Here is a 17988-nt window from a genome sequence, read left to right on the forward strand (position 1 = left end):
GAGGTGAGTGGGGCTGAGAGAAGTATGACTTATTTGAAGTGTGACTGGCCCAAGGTCACCCAGTAGCTGCATGTGGCGGAGCAGAGACACGAACCCGGTTCACCAGATTACGAGTCCACCGCTCTTAATCACTACACCACACTGCTATAGAAGAAGCTTCTCACATTCTGCTTGGAGAAACCTCCCAGCACTGTTCCTATACCCTGTAGCATCTCTCATAAAGTGGTGACTCTTCATCACACTCCTCAGGTGCTAAGGTAGAGAAGCTCTGTGCAAGGATTGAGGAACAAGGTGATGAGGTTTCCAAATGTTGCTGGCCTATGGCTCTCTCCATCCCTGACCATGTTGAGTGGGACTGTTTTGAACCCCCCCCCCAAAAAAAAAAATCCTTCCAGTAGCATGTTAGAGACCAACTAAGTTTGTTATTGGTATGAACTTTCGTGTGCATGCACACTTCTTCAGTTTTGAACCCAGTAACATCTGGAGGGCCACATTCACCAAGGTCATTTTTCAAGCACGTAATAGGCCAATCTTCCGTAACAGTATATTGAGTTTATGTTAGGCTCCAGTTTTTTAAATGTATGGTTTTTATTGTATTGTACCTTAGTATTTGCTTCTCTGTCTGTTGCTTTGTGAGTCATTCAGAGAGCTCCTGTTATGGGGAAGTTATATAAAAGGGGCCAATAAATATTAAATAAAAATAATAAATCAATCATTAGGAATTTGTAGGCAGTCTAGAGTAAGCCACCCACAGATCACCATCCACTTGCCACTCAGCCATCTGTACCTTTATAGCAGATTAAAAACAGCCTTTTAGCCTTAGCCAGCCATAACTGGTTTCAGGAGTACAAGTGTTACCAGAAATGCACTTTGACTTTGGTGTTAATTTGTGTCCCACCTTTTGATGGGAGTCTCCACAAGCAGCCCACGGCATTAGTAAAATACAAGAGGAAGACGTGTGATTTGGTGCCTTTGCCCTGCTTCTATCCTTCTTTGTATGTTGATTACCCGTACGTGCCAAAAATATGAACAAGGACGGTCAGATAGCAGTAATAGAAAGAGTAGAGAGATACAGAAACCTGCTAGGATGGAACTTTTTGGAAAACCATTTCTGCCGGGAAAGGTTTACTTGGAAGAAATGAAATGAGAATTTGTGAGGATTCTGGTGATTGGTTGCTTGGACATTAGGGGACTCCAAGCTTGCTTTGTCTTAGGAAACCAGGGCTCCTTTGCATTGTGTGTGTGAGGCAGGGGGCAGAGGCTCAAATCTCCAGGCTATTCATTCTTGTTCAGTTGGGCATCCTTGCCTGCTCTCTGGACCCCTGCTTTCCTTGATACCTTGCCCTTCCTAGAGTGCTGGAACCCAGGACATCAGTGTATTTTCCTGGAGTATTGTTCTATAAAGATTACAAGCTTTCCTTGGGAGCACCAGCCTGTTTGTGTTGTTTTGAGAAAACCTTTGATTCTAGGGCTGGGGCCTGCTAGCAAGCCCTTGACAGAACTGAATTCTGCAAGATAGAGAAGTGCTTTAAAAATGCTTCCCTGGGGCAGTGTCAGAGCCTTCTGATGCGTATTGCTCACACTGAGTCATTAAGACGTTATGTTCCTTAACATTTGCAGGGCTTGTACAGAAAGTGGGCAGGGAAATATGATTTGTGGTGTGTCTGCGCTTGGATTCCTATGTGTGGCTCTGGCAGCCTCGCCTCAAAAAGCTGTACAATTGGGAAAGGTTCAGAAAAGGACAGCCAAGATGATCAGGAGGATAACTCCCTTCTTAGGAAAGGTTGCAGCATTTAGAGAAATGACATGATAGAACTTTGAGCATGGCATGGAGGAAGTGGGCAGAGAAAACACAGCCCAGAATAACTAAGGAGATAGTACATGAATACTTGGCTAGTTTAGATGTAGTCAAGTCTCCAGGGCCACATGAACTGCATCCAAGAGTATTAAAAGAACTGGCAGATGTGATCTCAGAACCACTGGCAGTCATCTTTGAGAATTCCTGGAGAACAGGCGAAGTCCCGGTAGACTGGAGGAGGGCAAATGTTGTCCCTATTTTCAAAAGGGGGAAAAGAGAGGACCCAAATAATTACCGCCCAGTCAGTCTGACATCAATACCAGGGAAGATTCTGGAGCAGATCATTAAGCAAACAGTCTGTGAGCACCTAGAAAGGAATGCTGTGGTCACCAATAGTCAGCATGGATTTCTGAAAAATAAGTCATGTCAGACTAACCTGATCTCATTTTTTGACAGAATTACAAGCCTGGTAGATGAAGGGAATGCAGTAGATGTAGCCTACCTTGATTTCAGCAAGGCATTTGACAAGGTGCCCCATGATATTCTTGTAAAGAAGCTGGTACAATGCGGTCTTGACTATGCTACCACTCAGTGGATTTGTAACTGGCTGACTGACCGAACCCAAAGGGTGCTCATCAATGGTTCCTCTTCATCCTGGAGAAGAGTGACTAGTGGGGTGCCACAGGGTTCTGTCTTGGGCCTGGTCTTATTCAACATCTTTATCAACGACTTGGATGATGAACTCAAGGGCATCCTGATCAAATTTGCAGATGACACCAAACTGGGAGGGGTGGCTAACACCCCAGAGGACAGGATCACACTTCAAAACGACCTTGACAGATTAGAGAACTGGGCCAAAACAAACAAGATGAATTTTAACAGGGAGAAATGTAAAGTATTGCACTTGGGCAAAAAAAATGAGAGGCACAAATACAAGATGGGTGACACCTGGCTTGAGAGCAGTACATGTGAAAAGGATCTAGGAGTCTTGGTTGACCACAAATTTGACATGAGCCAACAGTATGACGCGGCAGCTAAAAAAGCCAATGCAATTCTGGGCTGCATCAATAGGAGTATAGCATCTAGATCAAGGGAAGTAATAGTGCCACTGTATTCTGCTCTGGTCAGACCTCACTTGGAGTACTGTGTCCAGTTCTGGGCACCACAGTTCAAGAAGGACACTGACAAACTGGAACGTGTCCAGAGGAGGGCAACCATTAACCAAAATGGTCAAAGGCCTGGAAACAATGCCTTATGAGGAATGGCTAAGGGAGCTGGGCATGTTTATCCTGGAGAAGAGGAGGTTAAGGGGTGATATGATAGCCATGTTCAAATATATAAAAGGATGTCACATAGAGGAGGGAGAAAGGTTGTTTTCTGCTGCTCCAGAGAAGCGGACACGGAGCAATGGATCCAAACTACAAGAAAGAAGATTCCACCTAAGCATTAGGAAGAACTTCCTGACAGTAAGAGCTGTTCGACAGTGGAATTTGCTGCCAAGGAGTGTGGTGGAGTCTCCTTCTTTGGAGGTCTTTAAGCAGAGGCTTGACAACCATATGTCAGGAGTGCTCTGATGGTGTTTCCTGCTTGGCAGGGGGTTGGACTCGATGGCCCTTGTGGTCTCTTCCAACTCTATGATTCTATGATTCTAAGTTTTGCTCCTACAAGAAGTAGTGACAGCTTCAGACAAAATCATGGAGGACAAGACATGGAGGCAGTATGCTTCTGAATACCAGTTGTTGGGAGTTGCATGTGGGGAGAGGGCACTTGCATTTGGGTCCTTCATGCAGGCTTCTCATGTGTATCTGGTAGGCAACTGTGAAAATTGAGGGGTAGGCGGGCCCTTGACCTGATCCAACAGAGCTCCTCTTCATTTTGGTGCAGATTTGCTTTGCCCAGTGCTCTCCCATACTATATTCCGGAGTTGCATCACAATATGCAATGCAGCTAGCCACCTTTTCTTCCTAGGACGTATGCATTCATGGGTGCATCGCTGAATTTGTCACAGGACAGCAATTGAGCCATTGATTTTTCTCAGAATGGAAATTTTCACCCTCCTCTTAACAAATTGTCAGTTTCTGTGTAAGTTCTGGTTCCACCTTTATTCTGATCAGATCTTTAATAAAGAGTTTTGATGGATTGCCTAGTTAACAAATGAATCAATTTTTTTCTTCAAATGCAGCTTTTGATTAAATTTTTACTCCAGATTGACTTTTTCTTATTTGGTAAATTAATGAAAAAATGCAGCGAGCCATGCAAAAACATGTCAGCAGCTTCAGATGGCTTGACACATCATAAATGATAGTGGGGCTTAGACAATTTGAAGCGAGTTTGTTGTTGTCCAAATTATCCTTTACATGCAGCCAGCTAGAAGTGGCTGTTTCCCACTTACTTGTCTGTGAGCTGCCCCCACCCTACCCCCCAAACTATCTGCTGAGCTGCTGTATTGTCACAGCATGTTCACAACTATTCAGGAAAAAGCTGGAGCTTTGGAGCATCTTCTGTGAAGGAAGTAAAAGGTCAATTTGGCTAGAAAAAATCCCACTTGGAGCTTAGAGACAGAAGGTGTTAAGTGTGTGTTTTGGGGGGGAGGGAGAGACTGATACATGGGTGCCGGGAAGCAGGAAGGCTTGGAAATTGTCTGAAAAAGGCCAAGGACCTGCAGAACAGAGAGTTCAGAGAAGAGTAGCTGCAGCAAGGGCAGAATAAGAAGTGAGCTGACAAGTAGTGTGGGGCCTACAGATGAAGGAGGCCAAGTCTGAAGTTAAATTAAGAGGGAAATGAAGAAAGGGGAAGCTTAACCTAGGAAGCTGCCTTATGCTGAGTCAGGCCATTGGTCCATCTAGCTCAGTATTGTCCTCACTGACTGACAGCTAGCAGACTCCGCTGGTTACAGACTCCGCTAACTCAGAATTAGTACCTCAGGTTAAGAACTTTGCTTCAGGATGAGAACAGAAATCGTGCTCTGGCGGCGCAGAGGCAGCGGGAGGCCCCATTAGCTAAAGTGGTGCTTCAGGTTAAGAACAGTTTCAGGTTAAGAACGGACCTCCGGAACAAATTAAGTACTTAACCCGAGGTACCACTGTACTTGGAAATGCCAAGCATTGAACTTGGGACCTTCTGCAAATGTTGTACTACTGAGCTACCACCCTTCTCCTTCAGCTGGAGGCCAACCTTACACAGGACCCAAGGACAAGGAGAGCTTTGTGGTGCTTGCATAAAAGAAATTTGGAAACTGAGGGGGTCACGGCTAGGGATCTGCACAGCAAGTTCAAGAGCTGGCGTGTGCGTTGAACTAACCGCCCAAGTCTCTATCTGTAGGCCTCTCATCTTGTAAACATTAGAGCATTTGTTGGGACAGACTACCTGTTTAGATGAGCGCTGTTTTCATTTTGTTCTATTCTTCCATGGCTAATGATGTGAAACAAAGGTACATGTCAGCTGCAGTGTTCTTTAATACGGTTTTCTTCCTTTCAGCCATGCTCAGCGATGCGTTGAAACGTTCTAGCAAGAGGTGTTGTGATACAGACAGATGGTGGTATTTTAAATCTCTGCTATTTTCAGTCTAAAGTCAAAGGCTGGAGAGAGAAATAATTGGTGGTGCACCTTTTGCTGACAACCCTGTTTTGCTCTCCCTCACTCCTCACAGTATTGAATTCTGTCAGGTGCTCCTGCTCTATTCTGCAGAACATTTTGATGGCTCCTGATCCCATGAGCAGGACACAGTATAGTGTGACTTGGCTCTTGTTTCAGTTGTCATTGATCAGAAGTGTTCTGCTAATACTGTTTTGCATGTAAGCCATACTAATTCTACTCAAGATCTGTCCAGAAGAACGAGGTGGGGAACAATGTCAAAACATGTGGGCTTTTAGCACTTTATAGAACTGTATTTGTTTAAATTTATATCTTGTTCCTTGGTCTCTGTGGTAACTTCTGTCTCTTACATCATGGATGTTGGCAAATTGGATTTTAAAAAAGCAAAATAATATTAGAATTGGAGCTATCAGCAATGCACAAGGGAAGCTGTTTTAGCGCTCTGGAACTTGACAAAGTGTTTTATATTATGGATGGATGTTTTGTATTATTTTATTAATACTATTGCCTAATACGAGTTTGTCCTGGCCTTCCACTGGAACAATAAGCTTAAGAAAGGAACTGAGTGCAAATACTGATGCAAGTCTTGGAAAGCTGGATTTTCATTTTATTTTGGTTAATATGAAGAGTTAACAAGGAAAGAGTCATGAGAAAATGAAAACATACAGGCTGAATATGTGGGAATATGACATGCTTTATTATTTGAATGTGCTGCTGAGTGCTGAATTTGAGCTAGGGTTCAAAGCTGAGCAAATATAACCAGCTCTCATAGATCTGGGAAGAAGGTGGGGCCTGGGCAATTTGATTTTGTATCTGTGACACGGAAAGAGGGATTCCTGCCTTTGGTCACTATTCTGAAGATTGCTAAAGATTTATATCACTCTCGCAAAGTGTCAATAATGTGGGTTCCTGATAAAAAACTAGAGGAAGTGGTGGGAAAATGTGAAAGTTGACTGCAAGTATTTAACTTTCCTATAAGGTGTATTCTGACTGCTGAGATCAATGTAGTATGGGATTACCTATTTTAGAAGACAATGGCAAACTGAGTGATTTATTTAGTTTTCAACACTCTAGAGGCACAATCAAATTTCACTTTCGTTTTCTCTGTAATTTCTGGTTGTGCATGAATGGAACTCTTTTTCTGTGTTCCAAAAGGCTAGCAGAATATTGAGTGTTTTTTTCTGTCCAGCGTGTTGTGATGAAAGGAACAAATGAAATTTCTTTAGAGAGTTCTGTTAAGCACTGGAGCATTGTGTAGCAATGGCAAGGAAATTCATTACTGAATTGGAGGGGTTCTGTTGATGGGTGTAACATACACAGTTCCATTTAAAACAAAAACAAACCTGGTCTTTCCCCCTTGCCTTAGTTGGACACTCAACACTTTGTTTGTTTTCTGCATATTGAAAATCTGACTGTCTTCAGAATTCTATTTTGTCCTTAAAGCTTTCCTTTCTCACGGAGGTGGGTGAAACTTTGAAATACACAGGCGCTATCTGCTGAAAAGCCAAAATTAGAACAGATTTGTCTGTGACTGCTTTTGGCCTGCATAGTTTCTTCTCCTTCCCCACACATCTGTCTGTTCCATTAATCTTGCCACTTCCTCCTTCTGCCCTATTTTTCCTTTCTTCCACATCCAATCTCTACTCAAGCATCATTAATTCTGTAAAAATCCAAAAATGACAGCTAGAATAGATTATTCTAATCTGATGCTGAAAAAGATGCTTTGCATGCTTTATTCCATGCAGATGCTGACTTCTCTAGCTTTCCCCCCCTTTTGTACAGAGGGGAGAAGGTCCTTCCACCAGGTCTTGCGTCCCCTTTTATTAGGCCACTAGTAAAAAGACCACTTTTCAGAACAAATAAACAAGTCAGTACTTAGTAAGGGCTGTTGCTCTAAAAGGAAACAATTTATTCTATGCCTATGAAAGTTTGCAATGAGGAAAATAACGTTTGCATATCAGCAGCAGCTGCTGATATTAGTTAAGGACAGATAGAGATGCTCTGTGTTTATTTTGGAGGCTTCTATATTCCTTAGGTTGTGTGGGCTACCAAGACGTGTCAGAGACTTTCTCCCTCCTTTACTTTTTTTACCCTTGAAGGTATGTTGCTTAAGTGAGAAGCGTTTTGCCTAGAAAGGGGCAGGGGCTATAAATGCATTCAGTTGTACCTGAACTTTAAATGATGATGCCCCATTAGTGAATGTTGTGCATAGGATTTTATTCTGCCTCCTGCAGCAGCACAAAGGAAGCTACCAGTGTACTTCATAGTGACATTTAATCTTTCCCCGTTGAGAGACATATACTTGCATGGAATGAGACTTCCTTTCCTGGTGTGAATGAATGGGAAATATCAGGCTGGTAATTCAGCTCAAAAATCCTTGACTTAGTGAAGTGCATAGCACACCGATTCTCATGACCGACCTCAGCTTCTATGACTGATTTCATTCTGGCATGCTCATCACCCATGGCTCCAGTAACAAATGTTGACTTGCATGTTTGAGGCAGCCATCATATGTGAGAAAGACCACAGGTAAAGCTTACCTGTCACCTCACATAACCTCAAACAGGACCTGGCATGGTGTAGTGACTAAGAGCTATTGAGATGTGAGCCTGGAAGCCAAAAAATTCAAGGGTGTTATTGAGCACACTCACTCCATCAGCTCAAGGCCTTTTGGCTGTCCAGTGGGACTACCTCACTCCAGGCACCCTGTAAATCTCTTCTGGGTTTCCCCCCAACCTTCAAGAGTGGATTTGGAGAGGGTGGAGGCACATGCAGAGAGAGGAGGGGGAGACAGTTCTGTTGCACAAAAAGAAATCCTTGAGCTAATGGAATGTGCATATTGGATACCTCCCCAAATCCCATAGTGTAGAATTATAGAATTTAGAGCTGAAATGGCCTTTGGTGGTTATCCATTACAAGAGAAGACATTGCTCCTGAGGTGGCCTTTCCCTCTATCAAACAGCTCTTTGCATTAGGAAGTGTTTTTTCCTCTGATGTTTAGCTGAAATTATGTTCCTTGCCATTTCAAAACCCATTAGTTTAGGTCCTGCCCACTGGAGCAACAGAGAACAAATCTGCCTTCTCCTCATTGGGCAGCCTTAGGCGAGATGCTTTCTCTCTTTCTCAGCTCCCCAACCTACAGTATGTGGATAATATTGAACAGCTTTATAGGGGTATTATAAGGACTGCTGAGATAATGTGTGTGAAGAATTTTGAATACCCAGGCCTTATACAATTGCCAAGTATTTAAAGTTACTAATAATTCCCCCCCCCCCCATGCAGGTACTTTGCATCCTCAACCAGGAATCATTAAGTTGTTATTATTTACTATTATTATACATTACATTTCTGTTATATTAATGTTATGTATGCGTGTGAGTCAAGCGTGATGAACACATGTTAATAATTTTTAATTCATTTTCCTTCCTTGTACTAAAATTGTCCTATCTCCTGGCTTTTAGGCACTATGTGAATGTGCTCTGCAAACTCCTTATGACAGTATGAAACTAGGCATGCTATCTGTACTGTCCACACTGTCGGGGACAATAGCCATCAAACAGTACTTCAGCATTGCTCCAGGTATGAATAGATTAGATCAGCCAAATTTTGGCACACTTTCCATTTCCCCCCGGTGTTGTTGCAGATATTAGTATAAGTGCTGCTTTTCAGTCTTTTGAACACTGTAAATAATGTTGGAAAGTGTGTTTCCTTGGAAGGCACTGCAGCAGTTCAAAAACTGCAGAGCTAATTTTAATTGCATTGTAAGACTACGATAATGACCGAAATTATAAACTCAAGAAACTAGTCCTGCTCTACAGTTGCCTTCCACATTAGTATTCTCTGACACCCTTCTTCTCTGCATATGATTATTTTAAAACCTGCACTTCTCTAACATGAATTAATATGTTAGACCTTATTTACCTTTTAAAGTTGCTTGAGTTGCCTGGTTTGCTGTTTCGCTACACACAGCATTGCATGAACCGATTGGCACATCTGATTTAAACCATCCTCCGCTCTCCAGCTATGTCTCAGGATGGCCTCTAAGTTAATCAGATTGTGGATGCATTCTGTGTTTTGAGTCCTGATTTGGTTTGTGTGAAGGCCTATTGATTTTGGAGAAGTTTAAACCCACTAATCTTTGGTAGCTCTTTGAATCTGAATGAATGATTTGTTGTCTTCATATTCCGCTCCTTCTCCAATGAACTTGGAACAGTCTTTCAACCTTGAAACAAGCCCCCTGAAGCAAGGTAGACTGAGAAACGATGAGGATCCCAAAGCTACCCTGCAGCCTATTTTTCTGCAAGGGTGTGGAGTATCTACCATTTCACTTAAAAATAAATAAATGGAGGGGCTGATGGAATCTAGAGTATATTGTAGTGATTGGAACTTGCATAAATTTGAGATAAGATGGATGTGGATAGTGGCCATCTGGCTGTTCTGTGTTTTGGAAGAGCAGTATAGTTCTGTGCAGGTTCTACAATGTTGGCTTAAAAGCCAACATTATTTGTAGTCATCTTTGGGTCCTCCCTTCTCCTGTGCATGCTGTTTCTGAAAAAATGCTCATGATAAAGCAAAAACTCAGCTCTTGGACCCCCAACCCCCAGGACTTGTGTCATGAACAAATCACTTGGGTGGGAGGGACAGAGCCATATTTCAACCTGTGTGAGGCATTGAAGAAGCTGAAAAATGACAGCAGCATCCCCTTCCCCAAAGCCTCTAGAGGTGCTGAGAAATAAGGAAATTTAGAAAGGGACTCGTGCTGCTGCTTCCCTTTCTGGAAGCTTTGCAGCTTGCTCCGACGGATGCACTACACCAGTCTTATTTCTTATTAGAAGACATCTGAAGGCAGGCCTGTATAGGGAGTTTTTAATGTTTGATGTCTTACTGTGTTTTAATTTGTTGGAAGCCACCCAGAGTGGCTGGGGTAACCCAGTCCGATGGGTGGCATTATTGTTATTAAAATAAATACCCCTTTATAGCTTAGTTGGAGGTTAGGCAATGCTTATAACCAGACCATCTTCCTATTTTTCCCTTGCTCTTAAACTGTGGGAAAGAAAATACTGCATGTAATGAACAAGGCTTTGCTGTTTAAAAGTATCCCACTATTTCTCCCTTAGGAGCAACAGCTACGACAACAAGATCATCCGATATAGTCAAACTAGCACAGGAATGCTGTTACCATAATAACCAGGGTATTGCGGCTCATGGAGTCCGAGTTCTGACAAACATAGCTGCTTCATGCCAGGAAAAAGGTAATTCTAAAAGGATGGGTGGGTGGGTGTCATAGTATATCTCCCCATGTTTGATGTAATGTGCTGTGTTTTCCTTTGGAAAGAAGTTGAACTCATGTGGACGTCTACCTTTGATGCTAAACTAGAGAACTCAAGTAATTGCTGTTTACTTTCACTATTTTTCCATTGCTTATGCAGTATTTTGTTGGAATGAGAGCTGAGCATGGAAATCAGTGCACTGCTCTTAAGTTGACTGGGTTTGAACTGCAGACATCCTGCTCATTTCTCTGCCAATGTAATGAAAGAGAAATTTTAAGATGGTGTTGCTGCCTTCCAGTTTATAGCCAAATCTAATGGTCATGTGGTTTGTTTTGTTTTTCATTTCACCATTTTCTCCTCCTTAACACTAAGAAATGCATGCAAGCTAGAACTGACAGCATTTCAGTTCTTGGTGTTTTAAAATTGATGGGATTTATTTGAAACTCATTTGGCTGTGCTGTATTACTGCATCAAGGCATTTCTAGATCCCAGATTTCCAAGTTATGTTAAAAGGGAAATGTTTTGTTCTCTTTCATGGCCATGAGGACCACAGTGGCTAGTATTAAAACAGTCAGGAATTAAAGTTTAAATCTTTGTCCTAGATCTTTTGCCGTTGGAGCAGGATGCTGTCTTTGGCCTTGAATCCCTCCTTGTTCTTTGTAGTCAAGACAGCAGTCTAGGTACTCAAGCGACCTTAAAGGTAAATAATAAATCCACCCCCACCAACCCAGTTGTCTTCCATATTAATCTATGTAAGAGCAATGCAGGTTGTTCTAGTGGGGCCGCTTTTTGGGGTCTGGTTAACTACTTAAAATAGAAATAAATGCCCAAGCACTACAGAATGCACGCAGATCAAGGGCAGGACTCAATAATTTAGCAAGTCCGGAGTAGCCCAACATTTGCCTCACTGTGCTCTTGTGAACTGGCCATCCCATATAACCAAAGAGTGAGGACTGACATGCAAATGAGTTAATGCCCTTTGTGGAGCAGGTAGTTAGGAAAAATACTTGGGATAGGTGAATATGTAGTTTGTCTCATTGTCGTTCCATACAATAAGTAGTAATATTATATGTGTTGACTGTGTATCGCATGAGTCTCATCTTTGTAAAAACAGAACGGAGATGGGACTAGAGTGCTATCCTACGTTTAAACCACATAAACCACAGTTTGATCCTGGCTTCTTCCAATGAATCATAGTTTAAGTTAAACACAGTTTATACTTTTTAGGCAGGATGTAATCAGCCCAGCTTAGTTTTAAGTTTAGAAGCAGCTGATGATTCCCAAAGCTGGAAGGGTCTGCTGTACAGAAGCTTAAAGGCAGTATCCAACAAAACATTTCCATTAGTGCAAGGACTTCTGGCTCTGCAGTGTAACTTCCATTCCCTCTCCTCTCTCTGTGCACTTCCTAAATCTGAATCCTCCCTGCATGTTCTTTAGTTTAGAGGGTTTGGTGGTTTGGCAGAATGTCTTTGTGTTTTTTGGTTTCTCCTTTATTTTGCACCTTCATGGTTACATGAGTGTTGTGACCAAAAGCGAGTAGTGTTTGACAGATTTGCAATGAATGTTGAATAAGCGTTTTTTGTTTCCCCCCAATGCAGATAGCACTCACTTGCATGGTGAAGCTGGCCAAGTGCCGGCCCCACCTGAGCCAGTCCATTGTGGAGTCCTTGTTGACACAGCTGCACAGCGCACATGATGCTGCCAGGATTCTCATGTGCCACTGCTTGGCAGCCATTGCCATGCAGTTACCAGTCTTGGGAGACGGAATGCTGGGGGACCTGATGGATCTCTATAAAGTGATTGGACGATCTGCATCTGATAAACAGCAAGAGCTTTTGGTGAGCAACATTGATTCCAGATATAGCAACTGGACCTGGGTACCATTGGATTGAATAATCATTTTGTAAACATGTAGTATTGCATGTTGTGTAACAGTCAACTTGCCTCATTGCAGGGAAAACCATGATGCAGTTACAACATTGCTGTGTTTTTTGCTTTCTCTTCTCATCATGAGGTTTCTTTCTCTTTTTTTGTATCCTTGTATCCTTAGCCATGTTTCTTCTATCCCATTCTTTCATGGCATTAGCATTCGTGTTTAAAAGACTTGTTACTTCTCTTTTCACTTTTGGTTATCAAACCTGTTGTAGAGAAATGCATAGTGGTTTTGGATAACAATTTTACACAAAAGGATTTCATTGCTTTTTGTTTCCTACCTGTGGTACTGGAGGAATGTGTCTATGAACTTGTGAGAGAGTGAAGCACATTATGACAAACCACTGGTCCAACAAGTTTGAAAGCATATATGTGGGCAGACCTATCCTTCATCTAACCTATGGTTGCCACTAGTCATGATTCTTTAAAAAAAACCAACCCTTTATTTTCAAAGTCAACATGCTTCTGTCTAACAAATATGAGGGATTAGCATCAGAGCACTGTTTTAGATATCAGCTGAATGTTCAGTCAGTAGAGAAGCTTGTTTGGCTACTAGATGCGGTGCTAGATAGACAGTTGGCTTTTTTAATTAAATAATGATTTCACTGGAACACCTTGGATTTCATGAAGTCAATGTGATTACTGAAAGAGCTGTGTGTGTGTGTGTGTGTGTGTGTGTGTGTGTGTAGAGAGAGAGAGAGAGAGAGGAAGAGAGCATTTTTAATAAAGTAAATGAAAAAAAAACAATTGAACTTGATGATACAGAGGAATGGCATGTTAAATACGGTAGTTTAACTTCTATTAAGTAAGCATCAAACAGATGTTTTTTAGCAAGTAAAGGAAACTTAAAAGTCTGCATCCCAAACCTGAAACACATCCATTTAGGAGTATATCTGCAGTCTTACTAATCTTAATCCTCCTTCAGTCCAGTAGGTGGCACTTGTTTTACATGGGTGGTCAGCTTGGCCTGGAAATGACAGCACCACTGTAAAAAGTCTTACCCATTTCCACCATGGCGGTAGACACAGGACAGCTCAAAGTGGATTTGATGCATCTTATGTCTGCATGGTTTTTGTATTGCCCAAGTGGCAGCCCTTATGCACACCCCATTTGATTTGAATCTTGCCCAATCCACGGATAATATGGGTTGGGGAGTGACTTTACTCAACTGTGGAGGTGTTGAAGTACATTGTGTGGGTGCAGGTATCAGTTGAGGGCAGCAGGGAACAACTCAGCATTTGAACACATCGCCATCAAGTGCCACAAACATGCACAAACTGCCTTGCCAGTGCTAGCCAAGGCAGAGAGGAAGTTCCCTCAACAGGCCCTGGGAAGTGGCAGGCTTTGGGCAGAGCTGCCTGATCCCACACACTGCTGTGTGTGAAACTAATAAAGGTGTTTCAGATATAATGGGCAGAGGGCTGAAACAGCCTGTTGTTTGCTATTCAACATTTTCATGTCATTTTGTTCCAGTTATTTATTGTGATTGTGTTGCTGAATGTTTTTCTACTTTTTAATATCTTTGTAAATCTCAATAATAAATGGGAAAGTGTAGAAAAGGACCACCAGAATCAAGGGGTTAGAACGCCTTCCGTACCAGAAAAGGCTTTTTTGTTTAGGAAAGAACATGTCTAAAGGCTGGATATAGTAGAGGCTCGTGAAATTATGTCTGGTGTGGAGAAAGCAGGGTTTTTTGCTCTCTCATATAAGACCAGAAATTGGATCAGTCGGTGAAATGGATTAGCAGTAGATGCAGGACAGACAAGAAGAAGCACTTCAGATAGCACATAATTTATGGAATTGTGCTCATAAGATGTGAAGGTGACATTAGCTTAGATGGCTTTAAAGGGGGGATTAAGCAAATTCTCACATCAATCATTAGCCATGAGGCAGTGCTGAATGCAAGTTGCAAAGCAATAATGCAGAGCTGTTGTTTTAATGCCCTTCTGGTCATACCTGACTGATCACAGGTGCTGGATTCGTAGTTTGATTTAACAGGGCTTTTATGAGGGCATAAAGCCATTTCACTACCATTGGTTGTATCCAGCTAAGTTGTTCTCAGAGTAGACCAGTTGAAATCAGTGGCCTTAAGCTAGACCTACACATTAATTTCAGTGCTCCAGTTGTATATAACCCCATGTTTACTTGCCAGAGCTTGCAATCCTTTTCAGACAGACCCACTTGCAAGCAATACCACTTGTTTGGTATTAGAGTGGTTAACCTTTCAAAGAAAGTAACAGAAAACTATTCAAATGTAGCACTAAACTGTGGTTTAAGGAGTATGAACCTTGAACTCTGCCTTCCCCTTCTATATTCCTCCTGTTGTGGTGGTCAGAGATTGAATAAAGTACTTACCACTCCTGGTTTAGCAGCAATGCTGTTTTGTCTAAACCTAGCAAACTATGGTTTGTGTAACCCCCCATTTCCCCACAAACCAGGATTGCATTGTAGTTTGATCCTAATTTGTCATTGTGATTCTGATTGGAAGACAAATTTACTAGTTTTTTACTAGCAAAGTTACTAGTGAACCAGGTACATAACTACAGTTGTACCTTGGATGTCAAACAGAATCTGTTCTGGAAGTCTGTTTGACTTCCAAAATGTTCAGAAACCAAGGCACGGCTTCCGATTGGCTGCAGGATTCCAAAGAACGTTTGCAAACTGGAACACTCACTTCTGGGTTTTCGGTGTTCAGGATCCAAAACGTTCGACTCGCAAGGTGTTCGGGATCCAAGGTACAACTGTATTCATTGTGCAAGTAGGGGGTGGACCTGATGAGACCAAAGCTCACACTGGTGATGGCAGACTATGATTTCACATTATTTGTCGCTAGGGTCTGTGTGATTTATTTTTTCATTCAGCTTTGCACTATTCCTTCCTTGTTAGGTATCTCTTGCTACTGTGATATTTGTTGCCAGCCAGAAGACTTTATCCTCTGAAGTGAAAACTGTTATCAAACAACAGCTTGAAAATGTCTCCAATGGATGGACAGCTTACAGGATAGCCAGACAAGCTTCCAGAATGGTATGTGTGATCCATATTTTATAATTTCTGGTTTCCCCAATAAGCAAAGCTAATTGACTGAGTTGAAAGTACCGTATTTTTCGCTCCATAGGGCGCTCCAGCCCATAGGACGCACCTAGGTGTTTTTTGGGGGGGGAATAAAGAAAAAAAAATTATTTCGCCCCCCAGGCGCGGGGCTGGGGCGGGGGAAGCCCGAGCTTCCCCCGACCCCAGCCCCCAGAACAGGCAGCTCTCAGCAAGCCTTGGGAGACCGTCGCGACTTCCCGCCGGGCTCCCACGCCTTGCGGATATCTGCCTGAAGCCCAAACCAGGTCGGGGAACAGCGGGATGGCGGCGCTCCGCCTCCCCGCTGTCCCCTGAGCTTGTGGGGCTGGCAATGGGGAGAAGCGCGCTTCTCCCCGCCGCCAGCCTCCAAACCAGGTCGGGGAACCGAAGCCCAGGGTGCGCTGTGCAGCTCGCCCCAGGCTTCGAGATGCAGGCTGCTATCCACAAGCCTAGGGAACCCGACGGGAACTCCTGCGGGCTCCCAAGGCTTGCGGAGAGCTTCCTGAAGCCTGCATTCTCCCCATAGGACGCATACACATTTCCCCTTAATTTTTGGAGGGGAAAAAGTGCGCCCTATAGGGCGAAAAATACGGTAACTCTTTGTACTCCTTAAATTCCCCATGAAGGCTGTAACCTTTTGGGGAGATAATTGCCCTAACCTAGGTGATATAAAGTGGCTGCATTTTTTTGTGCTGTACTAGGGTCTTTTTTAAAGAATAAGTAGAGTTAAAATATGTGAAAGCATGCTAAATTAAAACAATTCTACCTGCCAGATTGCAGCTATTGATGGACCAATTCCCCTCAGCTAATTTTACAACAAAAAAGTCAGCTGATTTCATTGGAGACATAGTAGGGTCTGGATACCATTTTGTAGAGTCCCATTTTGGCAGCTGTTAACTGGAGCACTCATCTTGAGCAGGGGCGCTATTTTAGATTTCATTGGGAAAGACTAAGGCCTTTCAGTGGGGAGAGCAAGTTTCTCAGCAAGGTTCCACTTGTGGGATATATTCAAGCTTTAAATGGCAAGAACAACTTTGAAATGTTTTTGAGGATTTCGTATTATTCTGATCCTGTTTTATTGTTTGGTTTAAGTGCAGAGTTTTGTTTTGTTTTTGTTCTGTAAATCTCTCTCTTGTTGCCCTGCACAGGGTAACCATGGCATGGCCAGAGAGCTGTATCAAAGCTTGCTGACTCAGGTGGCTTCAGAACACTTCTACTTCTGGCTAAACAGCTTGAAGGAGTTCTCCCATGCAGAGCAGGGCCTGACAGGGCTGCAAAAGGATGATTATAGTTCAGCACTTTCCTGTATTGCTGAGTCACTGAAATCTTACCACAAAGGAATAGCATCCTTAACGGTCAGTGTGAATTCTCCCCCCACCCTTTACTTGTTACAGACCTGTAGGTTAAAGCAATTGTCCTTTTTCACTACTGTTTCTAACTAGACTCTTCTTCAAATGTCTTGGAAGAACAAATGTTGCGCTTACACCTACTTTCTTAAGCAGCAGTAGCTTATTCCAGCAAGAACTTTAGCGTTTAAGATCTTCACCTTCTTTCTGTCTACATGGCCGTCTGAGTGGATTGGTCGCTACTGAATTGGCATGTTGGCAGTGCAAGACTCCAGCAATAATTTCATCAGTAAGGTAGCTTACTCCTGTAATAATTAAACCAGTAAACTACTGCTGTTTGACAGAGTAGGTATGAACCCACTGCTTTCATGCTCACATTAACATTTATCATCACATGAGTGCATAGGAGGCAGAGATTGAACAATAGCAGTCTTGGCTGCCGTGTGAACAATCTCGGATTCCTTGTGCAATCAGCCAAGAGTCATGGGAGTTCTCCTCGTAAAACGAAGACCTTTCCTCCCCTTTTGTTTACTTTCGGTTGCATTTGCCGGAATGGAACTGTGTTCTGCATTCTTGAAATGCTTAGCCAGGGAGAGGGACTTGCCCTGCTGCACTGGAAATATATTATGCAGTAGAGAAACAGCAACTAATTTGTATTTTGGTTACATGAACAACAACATCATTTGTGGATTATTTGCATTAATGTGTTGGAGGCTCGGCTTGACCTTATTATGGACCATGTTGCATAAGCTTATTCTGACATAAATAACCAATCCAAGAAATTCTGGATCTACCACTTAAAATGGGTGTGGGAAGCATGAGACAGGGCCAAGTAATGAATATGCATTCTTAAGCTTCTTCATTTTCAAAGCTTTGCTCAGTTCAGTGTGTTGTTGTGGTTAGAACATTGGACTGAATTCAGGCAGGCAGAGATCAATCCAGCCTCACCCCAGAGGTAAACTTGGCTTGGTCTCTCCTT

At 42.7% G+C, this 17988-nt stretch overlaps 1 protein-coding gene across 3 annotated transcripts in view; it reads left to right on the forward strand.

Moving 5' to 3' along the window:
• INTS7 (integrator complex subunit 7) overlaps positions 1–17988 on the forward strand; it is a 41258-nt gene that overhangs the window by 5936 nt on the left and 17334 nt on the right. For all 3 annotated transcript variants that reach the window (XM_083733193.1, XM_083733191.1, XM_083733192.1), the window contains 6 exons: positions 8854–8971; positions 10510–10644; positions 11265–11362; positions 12261–12500; positions 15481–15618; positions 16812–17018. In XM_083733193.1, the coding sequence (XP_083589319.1) occupies positions 8854–8971; positions 10510–10644; positions 11265–11362; positions 12261–12500; positions 15481–15618; positions 16812–17018 (936 nt within the window). The remainder of the gene's footprint in view (positions 1–8853; positions 8972–10509; positions 10645–11264; positions 11363–12260; positions 12501–15480; positions 15619–16811; positions 17019–17988) is intronic.

This window comes from Podarcis gaigeae, assembly GCF_964106915.1.
Source record: "Podarcis gaigeae genome assembly, chromosome: 3".
In the NCBI taxonomy this organism is placed as follows: domain Eukaryota; kingdom Metazoa; phylum Chordata; class Lepidosauria; order Squamata; family Lacertidae; genus Podarcis; species Podarcis gaigeae.